The sequence below is a fragment of the Dendronephthya gigantea genome, unplaced genomic scaffold, assembly GCF_004324835.1.
Source record: "Dendronephthya gigantea isolate DGI-Jeju-01 unplaced genomic scaffold, DenGig_1.0 000100F, whole genome shotgun sequence".
NCBI classification, from domain to species: Eukaryota; Metazoa; Cnidaria; class Anthozoa; order Malacalcyonacea; family Nephtheidae; genus Dendronephthya; species Dendronephthya gigantea.
The window spans coordinates 278,165-291,375 of NW_021163110.1; the positions used below are offsets into that span (position 1 = coordinate 278,165).

General features: G+C 37.6%; 1 protein-coding gene across 3 annotated transcripts; it reads left to right on the top strand.

Annotated features, from left to right (window-relative positions):
* The first annotated feature begins 2,357 nt into the window (after positions 1-2,357).
* LOC114534413 lies at positions 2,358-12,589 on the top strand. Of its 3 annotated transcripts, none has more exons than XM_028555857.1 (5): positions 2,358-2,400; positions 2,835-3,016; positions 5,004-5,043; positions 10,193-10,713; positions 11,666-12,589. In XM_028555857.1, the coding sequence occupies exons 2-5, from the start codon at positions 2,921-2,923 to the stop codon at positions 12,332-12,334; spliced, it is 1,326 nt and encodes a 441-aa protein (XP_028411658.1). In that variant the 5' UTR covers positions 2,358-2,400; positions 2,835-2,920; the 3' UTR covers positions 12,335-12,589. The 3 variants fall into 3 exon arrangements, with proteins under 3 accessions (XP_028411658.1, XP_028411657.1, XP_028411659.1); XM_028555858.1 differs by lacking the exon at positions 2,358-2,400 and adding an exon at positions 3,740-3,930 and having other exon boundaries at positions 2,930-3,016; XM_028555856.1 differs by lacking the exon at positions 2,358-2,400 and having other exon boundaries at positions 2,720-3,016.
* Positions 12,590-13,211: the final 622 nt, after the last annotated feature.

Consider the following 13,211-nt stretch of genomic DNA (forward strand, 5'->3'; position numbering starts at 1 on the left):
TTCGATCGTGTTCTCCCCTTCGGCCTTCGCAGTGCACCGTACATTTTTAACATGCTTTCGGATGCCCTCGAATGGATTCTCCTACACCAATTAGGTATTGCAATTGTTCTCCATATTTTGGACGATTTCTTTATTGCTGAGGCTTCCCCCCGTCCTTTATGCCTGACTTCGCTGTGTAAGCTGTTGTGTTTGTTCACTGAACTGAATGTCCCCAATTCATTTCATTCTGCCTTGCAAAAGGTATCGTGACACCCTGTTCACCTTTACTGCCAGCGACTGAACTTACCCTGCTCTACTTCTTCGGCCATCTATCCAAATCTGTTTCATATTCAACTGTTAAAACATACTTAGCTAGCGTGTCTTACCTCCACGTAATTTTTCAAATCCCATTCGACATGGGGAGCATGCAACTATTAGAAAAAAGTCTGAAAGGTCTGAAGCGCCTCAAGGGTGAAAAATTGCGGGATCGATGGCCTATCACTGTGACCGAACTCGAGTCCCTTCATTCTGCCCTACGTCCTCAGTTTACAGACTGTTTAGACAATGTGATGCTTTGGGCCGCCTTCACTCTGGCCTTTTTTGGCTTCCTTCGCTGTAGTGAATTCACGTGTAATTCTCCATTCGATCCCGAGTGCCACCTATCCCGCAATGACATTATTTTCCACCCAAATATCCTCCACGCGGAATATGACGATGTCTTGATCAAGCGTTCCAAAACCGACCCTTTTCGTCGTGGATGCCGTTTGACAATCGGCTCATCGCGTATCAAACTCTGCCCGGTTCGAGCTATGAAAACATACCTACTCCAGTCATCGTACGGCTAACCCACTCGTCCACTGTTCCAATTTACATCAGGTGTCCCACTTACACGTGTAACCCTAACATCGCATCTACGTCATCTACTTCAAGGGCAAGGACTTCATAGTTTCAGGATCGGAGCTGCTACAGCTGCGGGCTCAGCCGGCCTACCCTCTTGGCTCATCAAAACGCTAGGACGTTGGTCTTCACACTGTTACGAGAGATACATTAGAACTCCAAAGGACGTCTTAGCTTCCGTTCCATACAAACTAACTGCAAGTACCAAACATTAAAACTTTTGTTTTGATATCTACCTTTTAAACTCAATCATTATGCTTCCTTGCTGTATAGTCTGTATAATACCAGTCCTCTATTTGTGTGTATGTGGATCCTTCCTGCAAACTCATAGCCGGCCGTATGTTTTGTTCTGTCTTGGTACCACGGCAACTGCACGATATATTCGAATCTGTTTGTTCAAGGACCCACATACACACAATTTCCGGCCACCTTTGCAAAATTGTGTCTTAAAGACATTTTCGGGTGGACCCTCACCGCTGTCGAAAGACAGGACTATAATTCGGCTACTTCCCGTGGCGGAAATGGCGGTCTGCACTTTGTGCCACTCTGCACTACGCCATTAATAATGGCAGGAAGTGCTGTCCTTCTGGACAACACCTCACCACGTGAAGTGCATTTGTACAGGTCATTTTGGTCGAAAACGCGACCTGATGACCTGACCTAGAGACTCGATGGGTCAGTCAGACAATATTTGAGTCGAGCTGACTGACCTGAACAGGGGTCCGCCTGTTCCCCTGTAATCTAGAAGTCCGCCTGTTCCTCTAGAGAAACCTATAGTTTTTGCATTTGCATGCTCTGTCGGGTTTTGAGTGCCCTTACTGTCTCAGTATAACTAATGGTGAATGGTGGTCCATAGATCATCAGGTCTCAACTCACTGAACAACATGCACAGAGCTGGCTCACACCCTCTGCAACTTAGAGGTCCTCCTGTTCCTCTAGGAAAAACTTAGGTTAATTAGAGCCTCTAGACCTTTTTTCGAGCGCTTCCTGCCCAAATTATATGCCACAAAAATGTCTCAGTGTGTTGTTCCTTTGCTAAGTTGCCAGACGTTCAAAACCCTTATAAAGAATCTCAACATACAAACTACATTATTCAAGCTTTTCTCAACTGAAACATGCACTATTAGCAGTAAATAAACACACCCATACTATTTGATCTTTACTTAATCTTGGCATATTCAGGATAAACTCAAAATAAAATACATTCAAACGATAATTCCATAAGGCACAACATGCAACTCCCAGGGACATCCAACATTTTTCGAACAAAACGTAACGAAAACAATAGCGCTGATACACGTATACTGGCAACGGACGTCGTAGCCTAAAGTTTGTGGATGTGCTGGGCAAATTTGGCGCTGTAATACATGGCCGTTTTGCCATGACTCCGATTTTGTCCCTATGTAAATTTCGAGTTATTATAATTATTATTCATTTCTTTAGAAATTCAATTGTTTTCACAGTTAATGCACACCACGCTACTGTTAATATCATCGTTTGAAGTCTTTACCACTAAAGATAAAGGTAAAGATTAAGATACAACTAAACTGAGATAAACCTTAGTTGCAAGATGTTAATACGGATTTGAAAACAAAAATATTTTACCAGTTCTGGATTATGGCTATATATGGTTTTGGCAGAAAGCGGATCACAACGGTTGGAACTTCTGCAGACTATTACAGTATGTCAGCAAACTGACCTGCACCGCGCCAGAAATGCACACCCAACTGAGCCTATTGTCATTGAACGGTAGAAGGCGCTTTCTTCGTCTGCAATTAGCATATAAAATCATAGATAACATCGACTGTCCACAACAGCTAATTGGTTATAAGAAACGCACGAATGATCCCTGAGACACCACGTTGTTGTGCGTAATTTCGCGAATGTTCGATTGCGAAAAATTCAATGAATTTGCGAAAGCATTTACGAGATTTAAATACATATATGTTATTTACCAGATTGGAGGTCCGTATAGGGAAATATTTCCCAAGATCTCAAGGCCTTCTGTTGCTGTTGCTGGTCGGAAAAACTTAATTCTGGTTGGATGATGCGCACAATTCAAATGAAAAGAAGCAAGCGAGATATTAGCCATTTCCCCGAGAAAAAGCGCCGTGGAATCAGGCCCTCAGAATCCTCTTTGGTGAGTGATATTGGCATGGATATTGTGTAGTTGAACTCAATAGCCCTATACTATAGACCATGATGATGATAATGAGTATACTTCTATATTTCGTTAATGAATTTCCTTGTTATGAGAACTTAATGGCGCGTGTACGTTAATAACAACTTGTGTGAATTTGTATAGGAATTTACAAAATATTATTGACCATCAAGCTCGTCTCAGAAGTATAAAAATCTGCAATCGGTTATTGTTTAACTGTTAAATGTCATAGACATAGCAGGTACCAAAATCATAAGATATTCATGTTTGCATGACAAACAAATTTTCAAACTAATTATATTTTCAAGTCGTAATGTGATAAACAAACTCTTTGTTTACATTCTTAACTTTTTTTTTGAAATGTCTCTGAACTGTCTGCGTATCTAGATTTGACGCATTATTTGTTCGTTATGGTTTTAAAATGAATATGACTATGAGCTAGAGTTTTGTCCTGAAATATCTAAAATAAAATGACGAACCAGTCTTCATGCATTGCGGGCTTTTCTTAGCCCACGATCTGGCATTTCTTTGGCAACGTAATGTAATCCAATTTGCTTTAATTTTTTGTTTTCTATTAGCCCATTTTTATCACGTATTTTGCCCTCATACAAAACATGTGTTCTCCCCTATTTATTTTCATACTAACTCTCCTGACGAAGGCCCTCAGGTCGAGACGTCTAGAAGTGTTTTTGTCTATTTTAGGCAGTTGTTATACCACATTTGATGCTAAGTTATTTGAAGACGCTGCCACGTTGCTCCCTGGTTATATTGGAGCGTACCAAGCATGGTTTGAGTCGTGGACAAGTCACTCATAGAACAACAATCTTCCCCGTTGACTTATTATCCAAAAATCAGTGCAACCGCTGCGAAAATACTCGACACCATAAGAGGCGGTAGTACAGAATAAAATTTTTCTGGAAATGATATGTACATTGCAGCTTCTTTTTTAGTTGGATTTGTCGATTTCTGAAGGCAATCGTTGACCAGAATTCCGACAATGAAACCTGTACAAACGCTGACCATTATGAGAAAAAGCTAGGAGAAGGTTTTGCCGCAATGAGAGCCATCTTAAAAGTGGCTGTTAATGTAGACCTGTTAATTTATTTGATAAAAGTTATTAACATCGTTTGAAGTCTTTACCACTAAAGATAAATGTAAAGATTAAAGATAAACTTTAGTTGTAAGACGTTAATTAATACGGATTTACAAACAAAAATATTTTACCACTTCTGGATTATGGCTGTATATGCATGGTTTTGGCGGAAAGCGGATCACAACGGTTGGAACTTCTGCAGATTATTACAGTATTATAATAATGTCAGCAAACTGACCTGCACCTCGCAAGAAATGCGCACCCAACTGAGCCTATTGTCATTGAGCAGTAGAAGGCGCTTTCTTCATCTGCAATTAGCATATAAAATCATAGATATAGCATCGACTGTCCACAACAGCTAATTGGTTATAAGAAACGCACGAATGATCCCTGAGACACCACGTTGTTGTGCGTAATTTCGCGAATGTTCGATCGCGAAAAATTGAATGAATTTGCGAAAGCATTTACGAGATTTAAATACATTGTGTTCTTTTCAAGCAATATTTAACGCTTTTTTCACAAACTGATGATTATACCTATCACTAGAGTACTTCAAAGTTCAGCCCGACAACCCAGTCTCCCATAAATTCCTGTTAGGGTGTTATTATTTTGTGCTGCTGGTCGGAGAAAATTAATTCTGGTTGCATGATTGCGCACAATTCAAATGAAAAGAAGCAAGCGAGATATTAGCCATTTCCCAATTTAACAGGGTACTGCGTCTAGTCACGAGCCGCAAAGCATCTATGAACTGTTTCGGGGATAAATGATTTCAGACTTTCCTGTCCCTCCAAACAGTCCATAGATGCTTTGCGGTTCATGACTCGACCCAGTACCCTGCACGAATGGGAAAAGGCTAATTTCAAATTTCTCTAGGAAAAACCGCCGTGGAATCAGGCCCTCAGAACCCTCTTTGGTGAGTGATATTCGCATGGATATTGTGTAGTTGAAATCAATAGCCCTATACTATAGACCATGATGATAATAATAAATGTATTTATTTTCTTTATTTCGCGTTAACGAATTTACTTGTTATGAGAACTTGATGACGCGTGTACGTTAATAACAGCGTGTTTGCATAAATGTGTATAGGCATTTACAAAATATTTTTGGCCATCAAGCTTGTCAATGACGTACAAACATCTGCAGTCAGTTTCTAGTTTAACTGTTAAATGTTCATAGAGACACCAGGTACCAAAATCATAAGGTATACATGACAAATAAAATTTCAAAGTAATTATATTTTCAAGTCGTAATGTAATAAACAAACTCTTTGTTTACTTACATTTTTGAAATGTCTCTGAACTGTCGGCGTATCTAGATTTCACGCATTATTTGTTCGTTATGGTTGTAACATGAATATGACTATGAGCTAGAGTTTTGTCAAAAAATATCCAAAATATGCGAAATTCTTAGCCCCGTTTACACTACACTCAATTGCCGTACCGGTAAATTGAGTATAGTGTAATCGGAATTTTTGCCAATTTTTAGGTTTACGGGCCTCGCATTGTTAACCTCTACGTTCAACATTTTTAACACTCTGGGACATGTTGTAACTTTAGACGGTAGTTAAGGACAAAAATATCCAATAAGAGTTGTGAATTTCTGAGTTAACTGTATTAGATTTAATTATGCAAAGTGTAACTAAAGAATTTTATAAAACCGGCTCCATTTTAAAGTCATGTACTTATTACTGAGATTTCCATCTTTATGCATTCGGATTAAACAATGTGTGACAACCCCAAAGCGTTGCAAGGAGAAATAATTGTTCAAATCTGCGGAAAAAATTGTTGGGGGGGACGCGTTGGTGTGCAATATGAATATTAATTGCTGACGCAGCGAGCGAGCCTGAAGCGAGCGAGCAAGTCAGCAATTCTAATTCGTACAGGGCTCTGAAAGTAAGATTTTACTTCCGTTTTTCGGACCAGAATGCATTGCTATTAACCGACCAGAATGTACCACTGCATGTGCACTGCTGTTAACTGACCAGAGCGCTTTGCGTACATGATGCTATAAATACAGGGAATCTGAGTATAGTCGACTTAGTTGATTTACTTAGGTTGAAGTAAATCGAAGTAAATTCTACACTTAATATATCCAATTCGACTGATTATAGTCGTTCGCTGGCTTTTATAGCACTATATTATAACGCCAGTTGTAACGACTCGTACAACTTTCAATCGTGGCTGTTTGTGCTACATTTTCTACGCATGCAAAATGTTCTTAATTAAATCATGTTGTTAATAAATAAAACTGATAAAATAAGCCGATAACGATTCAATTGCTTTGCCTTTGCTGTATGTTGTATTTTTTATATGGCTTACTGATTCTGGCCTGGTCTTACACGATACTGAATTTGCTTAGTACAAAAAATTTATAACACATTAACACTGACTGAAAACAAACATTTTTGTGTTTGTGTTCCTCGCTTTAGGAATTTATTTAGTATTCAGCAGTGAAGACTTTTATGGTAATTTGAAGCTGTGTAAATGCGTTTATTTTATGCTTAAAAATCGTTTCAGTTAAATGTCGTTACCAAACAGTTTGGTCGGTCGACTTTTTGTTTGTGTATGATTTGATTTAAGGAATTGAATAGGCAGTCAAGAGACATAGCATCAAGAAGTCAGGAAACTATGGGTGCGGTGGGCAGAAAATTATAACCTTTTAAATTCAAATTAGCGATAATTGTAAGCGATTTGATTGTTCTCATATGAGTTAATGATACGCGACGAAAACTTTTTTTCACAAAAGAGATCAATTATAACTTAATTTGTACTGTTCTGCTGTACGCATAACTAGAAAGTCTTTTGTTTATGGCTTAACTTGTTTGAAGCAATTATTATATGTATAGCTTCTCTGACAGATGAATTCAATAGAATACGGCATTATGCTTTTTTAAATCTAAAAGGTTATATACCTTTTTTATACACACTGTTTGGTAGAAGGCGTTTCAGAAGAACGATGCTTTGCTTTAAAAGATTGACAGCATGTATTAAGTATTGAAGCATGATCTAAAATTGTAAAGTCCCGTTCATGCTAGTGGAATAAGCGCAAGAAGAAATACAAAAAAAAACTTTGAATTGAATATTTTTCAATTCACTGCGTTGTCTGCTCCCATGTCGTCATGAATCTAAAAGTCTCTATCATGAGCCGGTTCCCGTTGCATTTTTCTTCTTATCATGCAGTACCGCGTAACTGCAATGGGAGCGATTCATGCACCGCATGAATAATTTTGTCAAACTCTTGTATATATGTATGAAAACCTTTGTTTAATTAAAAATTATTTTATCAATATTGGACCAACTTTGGCTGCAGAATGTCGCAACTCTCCTGAAGAGAATACTATCATTAATAGCGGTCAAAATTTTCATAACCATCCATTTCCGTTTTCCCCCAATCAGTATTGCCAGTATATACAGGGTGTCCCAAAAAAAAGTCCCCGCTATTGAAATGAAGCTTTTGTTGGAATTTGAATGCATGATCAACGCAGTAGTGTGTAAATAGCATATTTATTAGGTTGAGGCATTCAAATAAAGCGTCTTGCTTTCAATTGGGTTTATCATAATATTAAGGCAATCAGATTCGAACAAAGGCTTGATTTCAATAGAGGGGAAATTTTTTTGGGACACCCTGTATATTGAATAATCTAAGATTTCCACGACAATTATAGCTCCGTCTTTAACCTACCTACGTTCCGCCAACTGACTGGGTTCAAATGTGTATATACGCTTTGTATTGTTGAACTGCCTTATGAGACTGATAATACCTTTAATGTGCAACTGCAGAAACAAATCCGCACCGTACAAGAAAATTCATATTAGGAATACGAAAGACAATATCTTTAACAAAATTTTTTGGTATATTACACATCAATTCATCAACAATCCAAATCGAAATGTTCGTATGAATGTTAGCGATTTTATAAGTTCGTTGAGAGAACACGGCCAAAATTTTGGACAATATATTTTTAAAATTGGCGGACTGCAGAAATACCCAAACAGCTGTTCTATCCTTATAGAGGTCGGCAAACAGTGCTCCAAGTCTGTGGCTCTGACGTTACGACGTTATATATTTTCACTCGAAGGCCATTGTCTATGGATTAAATGCAAATTAGCATTATCCTTTACACGAATGAACGATTGGCAGAACAATTACCAATTGCGTAATAGGGAAACTGATTTGATTTTTCCTAAACCTAATAGTGAATGTCTTAAAAAAACTTTATTTATGTATGTATGTGTGTACGTCATCAACCGACTGGAGTCATTTATCCTCATTTTTCCAACTTATCTAATTTTACTGATAAAGGGGGAAAAGAAATTAAGTTGAGTGAGAACTAAATAAAAGTGATATGCACTGAAGAAAATAATAATACAGTTTCGTGGAGGATCTGCCTTCTGATAGATTTTCTGGTTGATTTTTTTGCTCAAATCAATTCGATAAGGGGCGATTACATAGATACATAAGGCTAGTTGACCCGACTAAATGAGTTGACTCGCTTTGGACGAGCAGGAAAGTAGGATTACATGCGACATGCTGGCAGCGGAACAGGTTTCAGACAGTGTCCCTGACAGGACTGAAACCAATGAGAAAATTTATGACTTGCGTAATATATGGCAATCGCAGTTCTGCACATTCACAAATACGCGCATAAATTACATTCTGCACGCTTATAAATTTTGCAACTAACGTACATGCCATTGAACAAGTGTTCTTCTAAATATATTTTCCAACATAACCAGAAATTCGGGAAATTAATTACCATAAAAGTTCATAATGCCAGGATTTCGCAATCAAAGATGGCTGCCTTGTTATTGTAGAATTATATGAGGCACGAGACAAAATTTGAAATTGAAGCAACTTCTGTCTTACATATTGCAAGTATATATAGCTAATAGTTGCTGAAATGACATTACTGGGGAACCTCTTAATGGTAATATAATTCTTATATAATTCTATGATAAAAGGCAGGCATCTTTGATTGCGAAATCCTGGTATTACGAACTTTTATGGTAATTAATGTCCTGAATTTCTGGTTATGGGCTGTTTCAAGCAATCTTTTTGAAAGTTTTTGTCGAAGACCTACTGCATAATCAGGTGGTAGTCCCCCACAGCAGCAGCATATGAGATCCAATACGGTCGACCATTCCTACATTATCCCACCAATGATTCAAACGATAATTATATTATTAAATTTCGGTAACACGGTTGACACCGGTGCTTGTTATCTCGCTTAAGCGAGTTGACACAGCAAGCTACAATAGCGGTCCCGGCAAGGCAAGACAAGACAACTCTCTTCCCATGTAAACGAAATGTTAAAATAATAAGCAAAACATTTAGGAAGCAGGTCACTCGGCCAACAGGGCAAACTCGTTTCAGGCAGGTCATCTCGCCTCATTTAATTATGATGATAATTGTTAATTCTATATTTTCTAATACATTTATATGTTTCATTAATTTACGCTTACATTAAAATACATGCACAATACAAGAGAAAAAAAAAACGCATATAAACTTAGATAAACTAGAGAAAACTACTTTATCTAATATTAGAGTTCCATTCCGACAACGAGATAATAATCTGTAGTTGAAGAAATGTTTACAGTTCTCCAAGAACGACTATCACGAACACACACAACCCTAGCGCGAAAAAGAGCAAAAGCTATCTTCTTACGTAACCAGTTGAGAACGATGGAGGTACTAAAGTTCTTTTTCTCAGCCAGTTTGCCTGCTAGGAACGAAAGGAAGTGAGAAGTCTCCCTTCCACATCCACCATAGGCACTAAAAACGACTGGGGTCGTATTCTCGCCTCATTTAATTGCCCCTAAGTTTAGATCTCGAGACATTGAAACTTGACATTAAGAATATGAATCGCCAGGTTTCGTTTGAATGTAGTTCTATAGTGTACAAATCTTAAAAAAAGTTTGTCAAGCACAAACTTTTGCTTAATATCCATGGATAAGCACTGCAGTGCACTGTTTGAGCTAAACGCCTTTCGAACAATCGGCCCCGGAACCAATATAGTAATTCCTGAATTATTAACAACGACATTTGGAAATTTTTAGCAATGGCGAAATATGAAACAGAGAATAGCAAGACAGAAAAAAGTTTAACCCTTGGAAATTTATTCCACCAAGATCTTCCTCGCGCTATTTTTATCCCGTTTTACCCAAGTTCCTTTAACGATGCATTTCGTTTTGTGAACAATGAAAAATACCGTATTTTTAACATACCTAAATCATCGAATAATTCGAAACGATTCCTGGTTCCTCTCCGTAACTGCTGTATCGCTGGTAACCAACTGCCCATCTTAGTGCATGAATTACCAAGCGAATTCCTCTTAGTTCACTGGAGGAATTGGTGTCATCATTTTGTTGAGCCTGTGATCAAAACAGTCGATGAGGGGCTACAAAATGACAATGTGTGCATCACGCTGTTTCCACTTGAAGCCATTTCGAAGCAGAAGCACGCAGTCGAGCCAGAAATGCACTACGATATCCTAAAGAAATCTGCAATCCCTGAAACTGGTGCGCCGCATCCTAAATATTTCAACGAGACTTATGTCGAATTCCCATGTATGATCAAGGTAATTTAGGCATTAGAAATGTTTTACATGTAAAGAATTTGGTACCCAAGGATTTACTATTTATTTCAAATAATGTAATTTTTTAAACTCGGGTATGTTACGAATACAAGAGACTTGTATTACGAATACAAGAGGCCGTTTTCCACTTCAACTGTATCGTAGCGAAACGTAGCGTATCTCATTGTTTTAAACTCATTATTTCTGATCGAATACTTCGGAAACAAAGAAATACGCTACGTTACGTTACGATACGATTGAAGTGGAAAACGGCCTTAATATTTAAATAACAGTTCACAATTGAGTGTTTGAAATATTATAGCACTTGTTATTATCAAAGAATCTGAGAAATATCATTACTTCGGGAAATATTTCGCCAATTCCCTCCAACTCCAGGTCTACAAAAATTAACTGATTTTGAGCACAAAATTGGTTCAAGCAACGTGGTCAGTTAATGCATGATAATTTCGTACGATCAATTTAGTGGCCTCGATTATTGAGAATCTTGCATCGTAGGGTAAACTTTCGGCGTAACAAAGACTGCCTAAGATTATGTATAAGAATCTTTTACCAATTTCTTAAATCTTGCCTAGCTTTGAAATATCTTACCAAAATCAGTGAGTTGTTCACCATCTTGGATTAACATTTAGTCTCATTATGTGTGGTTTTGAGGACGCCATTAGTGGGAATGCAGGATTAGCGGTATAAAACTACTTTTAGAGAGCTATGTAGTTTTAGCTGCTCTTTCAAATGAAGTAAACAAAATTTTAATTCGCAAATACCCTTTAAAAACAAAGAGGTTTAATTCAGTTTGGAATGCTGAGCCGATTCCCCAATTGCCTGATTCCCCAATTCCGTGACTCCCCAATTCTCCGATTTCCCAATTTCCGCTTCCCCGATTCTGCAAAAATTAATTGGTTTAATTTCATTCTTAATCGTTTAACATCATAAATAGATTGACCAAAGCCTCAGTGGTTATGGCAACTATGTGGTGCAAAACCGTGAAAAATTCAGGGAGAAGTTAAAATGGATCACGGAAAGATTTGGCTCCGATGCAATCTATGTAATTTCTGAATATATTCAAGAAGTGCAAAGCACTATCGATTGTGGCTTCTACGTGACAAAATCCGGAAACATCATATACCTCGGAGTTCAAGAATGCGTTGTGAACAAAGATTTCGGATGCAGTGGCGGATCAGTTGACTGGGACATGCAGGACAAGTATAGGGAGAGAGTGTATGATAAATTTGTGGTGCCTGTAGCGAAATACCTACATAACAAAGGCTACTTCGGAATGGTGGGTATCGACATAATTACAAGTCTCAGGGGAGACTATCTGGTGGACCTGAATCCTCGTATAAACGGCAATACAGCGTACCTCATCCTTGCATCAACCATGGCAAAATTGGGACTAACAAAGTCCCGATACGAAATATGTGTAACATTCAATATCACAAGTGAGGAATTGGTTAAGAAAGCGAATTCTATCAACGAGGAGAATCTCAGCAGCCGGATTATAATTATGGCGGCTGTTGATGAAGGCGAGAAATGTCATGCAGCCATTTCAATATTTTCTGATAGTGAAGAAATGGTCGATTCTTTGTGTGCTGAACTCTGTCGATAATAAAACATGGACAAGTGCAAAAATACTCTCAGATCACATTATATGATAATAATTATTTTGTTAAAAAATAACCTGAACTTTGTTCCCTGAATTCAAGAAGCGAACTTTTATCAAAATGCAGACATAGAAATAAATTTCTCTTAAGTAATGTAACCTAATACAATACGTATATGTATATATGCAATCCGTTTTTCGTCAAATATGTAAATAGTATATATAACTATGGCAACTATATAGCGCGACATTTAAATTCACCTGATGAGTGTGGCAAGCACTGCTTGTTATATACGAAACAAATTTGTAGTGAATAAAATCATATGAAGTAAACCAAGTTTCTTGTATTTTATATCGTCTTATATATATATATATATATATATATATATATATATATATATATATATATATATATATATATATATATAAAGTACGGGGAAAAAGTTTGAGTCCAGTCGTTGTAGAATTACAATATTAAATCCTGGCAGCGTATTCGAGTTAAGACATGCGTGCTAGTGTTTCAGTACTGTTATTATTAATTGCACACTGTTTTGGTCCACATACACTCTGAGTTCATTGATTGCTGCATTGAAGATCTAAGCTTCTTTGCAGGCTGTAATTTTTGAATAAACTACCATTTTCATGGGTTATTGCGAATAAACCACGATTACATGAGTTATTGTGAATGAATTATGATTTCCATGATCTGTCGCCAGGCAACAAGGAACCATGTGATTGATTTTGACCAATCGCGTGAGTAGATTTTGGCCAATGCACAAAGATTGTATATTAAATAAGAATAACTGCGTCAACCCAGCTTATTGATCGTTGTTCTATGAGTGATTTTTACACGACTCAAACCTGGCTCTGAAGTGGAACACAG

Bases quoted from the DNA above. Each gene is read 5' to 3' on its own strand.
- LOC114534413 (XM_028555857.1), top strand. From the start codon at position 2,921: ATGATGCGCACAATTCAAATGAAAAGAAGCAAGCGAGATATTAGCCAT. The intron at 3,017-5,003 runs GTGAGTGATATT...AAATTTCTCTAG, and splicing joins GGCCCTCAGAATCCTCTTTG to GAAAAACCGCCGTGGAATCA. The intron at 5,044-10,192 runs GTGAGTGATATT...GGAAATTTTTAG, and splicing joins GGCCCTCAGAACCCTCTTTG to CAATGGCGAAATATGAAACA.